At 39.1% G+C, this 9,006-nt stretch overlaps 1 protein-coding gene across 1 annotated transcript; it reads left to right on the top strand.

Annotated features, from left to right (window-relative positions):
* Positions 1–4,475: 4,475 nt before the first annotated feature.
* SS1G_13379 (hypothetical protein) lies at positions 4,476–6,843 on the top strand (the record flags this gene model as incomplete). Its single annotated transcript, XM_001585445.1, has 5 exons — positions 4,476–4,494; positions 4,626–5,080; positions 5,133–5,691; positions 5,739–6,005; positions 6,056–6,843. 5 exons carry the CDS (start codon positions 4,476–4,478, stop codon positions 6,841–6,843), a joined length of 2,088 nt encoding a protein of 695 aa, XP_001585495.1.
* Between the last annotated feature and the right edge of the window lie 2,163 nt (positions 6,844–9,006).

Raw genomic sequence — 9,006 nt, 5'->3', positions numbered from 1 at the left:
TTCATTGTTGATGAACCTGTGACGATGAAAAATCTTGTTAGCTTTTATTGCCGTGTAGATGTTCCGAACATGTTGGAATGCGGGGTAAAATAACCTACAATCCAGTGGGTTGAGTATAATCGCCAGTGAGTGGCGTCTTGAGTTGAACTGAAGTCATGATGGGTATTATATATTTGATTCAATGAAAAGTAACTGCTATGGGTATGTTTATAGAGGTATCTGGATGAGATTGTGCAAAGTTGAAGAGTGAAAAAAGAGATGGAGGAGAAGATGGAAAAGAAGGTGAGGGTCCGGGTGATGGGGGTTTAAGTAGTCGGCATCAATGAATGGGTCGCCCCGTCAGTAGATATCATTTATTGAGCGCAGATCTAAGCTAAAACCTAAAACCTAAATTTTAAATCCTAAATCTACTAGGTAGTTGTCTAAAATCCGAAAGGAACCTTGAAGAGAAGAATGCGAAGGAGGGAAGGAGGGGTGGTGGCATCAATCAAACAATTGACAAGTACGTAGTGCAGAGACGAGGGTTCTGTTACCATTACCTAGTAGTCAAGATTTTTGTGAGACGCGGGGTTATTGAAAATAGCAAATGTATAGGCTGGTGGTAAGTCCACCAGTGGTTCCTCGGTGATGATGTCCCGTCCCGCTAAGATTGATTGGGGTTGGTGGGGAGGAGGATGATGAAGTGATTAGTTATTGGGTTTTTGGCGGAGGAGAAAGACACGAATGTGAGTGCTTGGTACTTTAGTAGCTTTGAGCTTTCTCTAATGTGCGCCACCACCATTCCATATATTTCAGCCTATCATAGGAATCCTTTGCTTTGTTTTATATACCTTTGGCTAGATTGATGAACGCAGGATGATGTTATCCACCTGAATTGGACTCGTACTAAAAGCTTCAAAGAGGCTGAAATAAACAAGCTAATCTGTCCTTCGTTATTGGATCTACTTTGGAACCCCCCTTTTAGGCCGATTTACTCCATAGTTTCGGCGGCACTGAGAGTCTCTAATTACTCATCGTTCTAACACCCTGTAATTATAAACATTATATAATTATTTCTTTTAGTATTTACGAGTACTCTAGTTTTAATAAGAAAAATCTTTATTTTCTCTCGATCCATTCGTTAATACCTGCTCAAAATTCATTCACCTTGTTATCTTCTTCAATTATATATAGTATTCACTTCCCCGGGTCTGAATCAACCGGGTTAAACCCATTACACGATAAGTGTATTTATACGGTACCCCTCATTTACAAAGTTAGCGCCGGGTAGGGAAGGTCTTATCCCATCCCGTGATCCATCTTATCAGTATAGATTAATGGTTTTCGGAGATATCATACTTGTTTGGCTGGAAGGTGTACAAAGTCTTTATATCGTGCGGTCAGAAAGTTGTACAAGTCCGGAACTCTATGGCTATACAGGCTTAGATTTGGCGGGGGAAATCTTAATAGAACTTAATCAAATCTATTTACGTCTTATAAGTCTGATTTTGACGCTCTTAATAGCTCTATCGGTGAAGGCTAAGCCTGTATGGGAATATATCTATAGATTGTAATAATTTATTTGAATCATTTATCTTGAGAATTGGCCAATAATAACCAGAAAACTAATTTAATCTCAATTATCTACTATCTTCATGCTACTCCGCCCCCACGATTTCACTAATCACTCGGTCGATCGGGACAATACAACTCTACTACCCTATGTGTGACCTCGGTGTTTGAAAGCTTTCATCTTTCTCCGCATTTTCGTGGCATTGTTCCCGCGATGATGATTTCTGGGGAGCATCGAAACATTATCACCGACAAAGCTTCATCAAAATCGGCGATAAATCTTATACAGCCCTTGGGAAAGGTTAAAACAGCCTTGTCCTACCCTGGAAGCTGTCTGGGAGCTGGGGATTCTGCATACTGCCATACTGGGATATATGCCTTTTTCGAAAAAAGAACTACCCCACCATCAAAAGTTGTATGGCTGTAAGGTCACTCTGCCAGCTTGGCAAGTGTCACCGCGGCTGGTTTCTAAAAGTTCAGAAGGAATAGCATCTATATTTGAATAACAAGTCATCAACAACCCTACGGGCCCTAAACCTGACTGGTGTAGACATGAAAGTACGGACTAGATAGATGTCTTTGATACGGAAAGTCACGGATTATACAACTTTAAGTCAGGCCATCATCAACCAAGTCTTTCAAGACTATCAATGGTTTGTGCAGGACTACATACCTAGTCCCTAGCTAATACCTGGAAAAAGAATCAAAACGTTTCCATTTCTCCAGATTTTGTACCTGAAGGGAGTGGAATTTCTGCGCATCAATACTACAAGGTATTTATTAGTTAAGGGCCAATGTATAACAACTGATCGAGGATTCAGTATATATAATAATTAAATATTATTAATAAAAATATTTTATTTCAAATACTAGTTCAATATATGTTACTCTATTAAAACATAATAAAGAATATATCATTAATGATTAAATATTCAGAAATTGATTATTGTAAATATTTTATATATTAATATATATATCAGATTCTAAATCAATATTTAATGATGAGAGGAACTTTCTATAAGGAACTTGATCCTCTGATTGATCTTTCACTCCCGAGGTCATTAACTTAATTCTCTTCTCCATCTGAAATTAGGTTTACTCGGATGCGTCCACCACGCGTTACCCACATTCAATGCAGTGTTTTCGTTGGACCCAATGACACTACACTCGGTCAAATTGTGGACAGCGATTGACAGCTCGGCATACACAGCATCCAGAGCATACACAAACACACATCGTGTTCAATATTTGATTCGATCAATTCAAAAACGGAGACGGCGAGCATCTAGAAGACCAAATCCTATTTATGCCACTTTGTATGGATTCCGACTCAATTCACGTACTTTAATCTTGCGCTTCAGATCCTCATGGAGCATCACTTCTCATTCATGTACGCATCCACTCAAGACGTAAAGCGATAGTCGATGTGCTTCCTGACCTCTGATAGCGAACTCATCCCTTATTATGTATGTCTATTCTAAAATGCGTACGGAGCACTTCACCGCTGCCTTACTTTCGATGTGAAAAATATGTATAGAGGAAAGACTAAGGTACTGACAGATGGTACTTGTCGCAGCAGGTAGATATATGATCAGCGTTACTGAATGAGGTAAATTGCTTTATTGACAAGACCTGCCAAGGTTCCCCAATCATGTGGCCAACAAGTTTTTGTCTGATGAGTGTTGGAGATCGAAATTGCATCGGTAGAAGGTCCCTCATATCAACCAATTTACCTCAAATCGCTTTTGATCTGAGGTGTCATGGTGGGATCCTGAAATGCATTTGGGAAAGCATATTCGAGTGGATATGTTGACATTCAAATTGAACTTCGTTATTTACGGAATTCATGGAACTCAAACGCAGGTAGGGGCATGGTTGAGGAGAGCAATCCTACTTGTTAAATCATTGCTTATGGACGAGATTGAGCATACATACTAAGTACATATGAATGGTGGAGGGTGAACTGGTGCGGGTATTTCAATTCCACATCGCAGTATTTTAAAATGTTACATGAGAATCATCTTCTTAACTGGAGTAGGTAGTATCTACGAGGGAAGCATGCACAGATGCAGGAAAATGATGATGATGACAATATCTTTGCGATCTCGGTGACCAGGTAATTCCTAAGTTATTGATATATATATATATAATGTTAAAATGATCCTAGATTCACAAGTACTTATCTTTCTAAGCTTTTGAGTGGAGATGATGTAAATGGAGATGTTGCCTGACATGACCAATACCTAACCCCTTCTTCCAATTTACAATCTGTCCGTGTTCATTTGGTTGAGTGCGTACAAAAAAGCCCTTCAATATTGTGATGAAATATGAGATGTATGGTCTAAAGATATTGCAATCCTGATTCTATGGTACAATATTGTGTGAATGTTAACTTCCTCCTTGATCTTTGTCTTCATGGCCTTCAATCGATGGCCTACCCAAAATCTCAAACTTTCGTACACGAAATTGGGTAGGAGCTCTGGCAATTGACCACTTGATAAATCCATTTGTCGGCAGATCATAAATCGAAAACATCAAACAAAATCACATTATTTCCTCCATGTTGGATATTAACCTCAGTGTCAATATGAACATGAACAAGACCGTATCGTCGGAATGAATCAATATCGAATATCGAATATCGAATATTGAATATTGCCAAATAATTTTCATTCTCGGCTTTTTCTTCTGTGTATCTTATTCTTCAGGGTTGGGGTTTTTTTGATTGGGTTCAAAGTTCAGGGCTAGATTATGATGACTAAGGAAAGAAAGTTAGTTCATGACGCTTTAGTTAGATTTAGCACAATCTAAAATTCTCTGTAGCGCGTGCAGAATTTATCATAAAAGTTTCAAACGAGAAGCACTTTTCTCCAGATTTCTATGCGACTCCAACCATGGCAGAATCTTCTACTAACTCATTAACAATGGCTTCATCTAATGATGGTAAGTTTTCAGACAGAAGACAACGGGGAAGGTCAGAAAGACTGCAAAGGAAACCCTCCGCAAACACACCACCTCCACCACACCCCATTTTTATTTTGCACTTCGTCACTCTAACAAAACGCTCTTTGCAGATGTTCCAATCAAACTCGAACGCTCTCCCAATGCCTCCTCGACTTCGCCTCAATCACCTGGATTGAAACGGAGAGCTTCTTCAGAACAGCTGGATTCACCAGAAAAGAGACAGAGAATTGAATATGAAGCGGCACAACCTACTCTACCCGATTCTACGGATGCAAATGCAGCTTTTGAACATACGAATGACGTAGATGATTCTTTGGGAGATCTCGACATCGATGCTATTATTGCCTCTGGCGTGGCTCACGTTTCTGCCGAGTATCAAGATGCAGGAAGCATGGGAATGAATGATCATACCTCTCATCAAGATCAATTACATGAGAGAAATATCGCCATTCAATCTCCTCATTCCCACAGTCAATCACCGAACAACCGGGCCGCTTTTGAACGGCTCCGTACCGATCATCAATTATCTTTGCAGGTGTTAAGTCTATTGTCCTTGGAAAGTTTGGTATGGATATCTCCAAGTTGAAACAACATGAACATCCCTAATGTATCTGCAGTCCGTGCAAATGTTAAATATTCTTTCCGAAGGAGGATACGACGATGTAGTCGTCATGGTAACACAAAGAGACACTCCTCGTGGCCAGTCATTCCAAACCCTGAAGGACCTATTCGATAGAACCAAAAAGATTTACGGCACTTCAACCTTCCTCTCCGCCGACCAACTCAATTTTAGAGACCCTGCGCAACGAGAGATTATCAGACTTGCAAACCATGCGACTTTTGTAACGAGTGTATTTGGCGGACAAGAGGTTGGATTTTATGAACTCAACGAACATTTTGTCGACATCTGGACAAGGGAAGGAGAGCCCATATCAAAAGCATCGGGTCAATTGCTTATGAACTTGAAGACGCAAATCATCGTCGCCGCGCTATCAATGGAAGAGTCAGATAGACCTGTCCCAGAGCTCATAGCAGAGATGTTTAGTTCAGAAATCCGCAATTTTCTTGCTCAGAGACATCCCTATCCTCTCACAGACGATGAGCGACAATTACTTCTTGACTTGGAAATCCGACGAGTATACTTAATCAACCAAGGGAATGATCCTGCCAAAATAAGTAAGGATTTACCCCGCGTTACTTTTCTCACACTGACAAATCTGCAGACGAACTCTGTAATCTTTTCAACTGGGAGTCTTTTCTAAGATCCACACACATTCATATGGACGCATACAGGCCATTAGTTGAACCTTATATGAATAAGTATTCTCTAACAATCCCAACCTCGACCGGGTATTCGCAAGGCGCAAATGGTGGTACCCTGAATGGAAATGCTTTTGCGTACACCGGTACCAATGTAGAAGCTGAGCATGCAGCTCAAAAAAGCTCCGAAGAGGCAGATGTATATCAGCAATCGAGTATCCCGCAGAATGGTATGGTTACAATGGAGGATTCATTTTAATATATGGCTAATTTTACAAAGGATATCGCCAAGCTCAATACCAAAATACCTATCAACCGCCGAGCCAATCGCCAAACACTTACCCAACTCAGTATAGTACTAGTAATACACCTACAACTACACCACACCATTCTCAATCAGAGTCGACATCTGCTCTTTACGAAAAAGCTAGACAAGCTGCTGCGGCAAAGAATAATCCAGGGCAAAAAGCCCGACCTGGATTACCATCTCAACGTCGTCCATGGAGTACAGAAGAGGAAAATGCATTAATGGCTGGTCTCGATTCGGTCAAAGGTCCACACTGGAGTCAGATTCTTGCTCTCTATGGCGACAAGGGTTCGGTCAGCACTATTTTGCGTGATAGGAACCAAGTTCAGCTCAAAGACAAAGCGCGGAACCTCAAACTATTCTTCCTCAAGAGCAATATCGAGGTTCCATACTATCTTCAATGCGTAACTGGTGAACTAAAGACAAGAGCACCAACTCAAGCGGCGAGGAAAGAGGCGGAAGAAAGAGCAAGATTGGCAGGAAATGAAGAGAGCGCAAGATTTCATGGTGTCTTGGCACTGGCCTCGGGTATTCAGAACTCAAATCAGGAAAACGGAAGCGGAAGCCCTTATCAACAAACTCCAGAACCTGTCGAAGATTATAAAAGTGGGAGTAATAGTCCGGAACTTTTGCATGTTGAGGAACCGGGACAAGAGGAATCGCAACAGGTGGACACTCACCAACAGAGCTTGGAAATGCAGGAAATGAGCGCGGATGAGAGATTGAGGCAACAGTTATTGGCTGCTACCAAAAGTCCTTAATGGGTCGGGATCTTGTGATGAGGTGCATGCACCTAGGGGGTTAAAATAATTCACTATCGGCATTTATGGTTTGATCTTTATTCGGGATCGTCTAGAGAAATTCTTTGGAATCTGACGGCTTTAATCGAATGAGGACTGTATGGCGTTAGTGGTGGTATGGGTATGAGTTGCGTTTCAATAGCTATGGAGATGGTGTTGAGTCGGTCCAAGTCACATTCCTAGTAGTAAAACTTTGTTAGAGAACATTAATCTAGTATCATTCTACGCTTTCACGATTTCGCCGTACTACATGTTGTTAAGTGATCTTCTCAGGTTATAGAGCGATAGACATATGACATGAAGATATCATTGATCACTAGATGGAGAACCTTTGAGAGGATAAATTGTATTTAAGTCTAGTATCTTACTTTTGGACTATTTATCTTTTTGTATCAAAAATCATCATTTTTATATATTAATAAGTTTATAATAAATAAACAAAATTTAATAAAAGTTGAATTATATTTTTATTAACATAACTTGACTAGAAGTGGGTCATGTCATGTGTGACCAAAAGGGTGTTTATAGACCAGCAATTGTATTTAACTTAGAATCTACAGGTGAAGAGCACCTGTAGATGGGGATAGCTACTCTATATATACACAAATGAATGGCCTAGCCGCAATGGCTAGGCAAAAAGAAGTCATATTTATTCCTCCAATGATCTTACTTTACCGATAACCATTGATACCTAGTACTTGTCCGGATCTGATCCTCAGGTCACCTAAATCGCATACTAATCTCGAGTAATCGTATCATGTGTGGACATGGTTAATGTACCTGAGGTTTCTTATATAATAAAGGTGGGAGGAAAGCAGGGATTTCCGTCACATCATGATATAGATCACAAAAATCATATTTTCCTATTTGACCCTGTCCTGTATACTACAGTGTGACGGAAAAGTCGTAAACGGAGTCAATTCAATTACTTAGAATCTAAAACTAAAGAACTAAGAAGATTCTAAGTAAGAAGGTCTTTATATACAGGGCTAGTGCACGTGAGCCACTAGTGGGATAACAACCGTCACGTAACATACAGGATGATCTACAACTATCACTGATCCAATTGAACTATCACTATCCTCTTCTTCTTTCATTTCCTCTTCTACCTAATCAATTTGACACTTGGATAGTCTATCATATTGTCGTTTTAGTAAAAGTATCTATTCAACCTCCTTAATAATTTTCAATACTTCCTTAATACTAAATACAAATTCATTTTTTAATTTTATTCTCTTTCTATTTTTTCGTTTCTTTTATATCTCAAATAATTCTTTATATTCTTGAAGTTCCTTTCGAAAAATAGTATTTTCAGCATTTAAGCTTTCAATCTGATGAGTAATTCGCTTTGTATATCTCTGTACTGGAGAAGTAAGCAGATTATTAGCAGATAAAACTGAATTGAATATCTGATTTGCTTATCGTAGCTCAATATCATTTAGGGGAAAACTATTAAATAAAGAAAGATCTAGATCTTCTAGATTTGATAATATATTTAGAATAGAAGGTAGTGTTAAAAGGAATAGAAGTTACCGGTACTAATCACGTGTCGTGATTAGTAATACGGTTACCTAAACAGGCTAGATTAGACGAACCATAAGCAGGCATATTGGTCCCCTCCGAGGATACCAAGAGGAGATCTTAATATGCCTACAGACGTAGTAATATAGTCAATATAGAGGCCTCTTCCACCCAATCTTTTAATAGGTAGTGATAAAAGCAAGGCTGAAGATTATTCAGAACTTGACGAGGACTAAATAGATTCAAACCTGCCTCTTTCCATTCGCTTTTGATATTTTGATAAATAAGACCTTTTTCTTTTATTTTCTGAAAAAGTTATACCCAATTAGATCGTTGTATTCGTTGTATTCCTGTTTAGGAGTATTGATCAACCTCTTGAATATGATATCGCTTCATTGGCCTATACACTCCAATATCCAGTAACTAAAGTAGATACGAACAATAAGATAATAGAATAAAAAAATCAATCTTTTTTTCAATATAGAAAGCAATCAAACTTCCTATAATATAATTGGAATAATTATCCATAATCAATAATCGAGACTGATCACCTGATATTTTTTGAGATTCTGGCTCAAAAACCTTATAACGTGGTTTATCAGC

The sequence above is a fragment of the Sclerotinia sclerotiorum genome, genomic scaffold (genome assembly GCF_000146945.2).
Source record: "Sclerotinia sclerotiorum 1980 UF-70 scaffold_25 genomic scaffold, whole genome shotgun sequence".
Lineage (NCBI taxonomy): Eukaryota > Fungi > Ascomycota > Leotiomycetes > Helotiales > Sclerotiniaceae > Sclerotinia > Sclerotinia sclerotiorum.
Note: the sequence above shows the minus strand (reverse complement) of the source record. Positions and strands in the feature narration are given on the sequence as shown.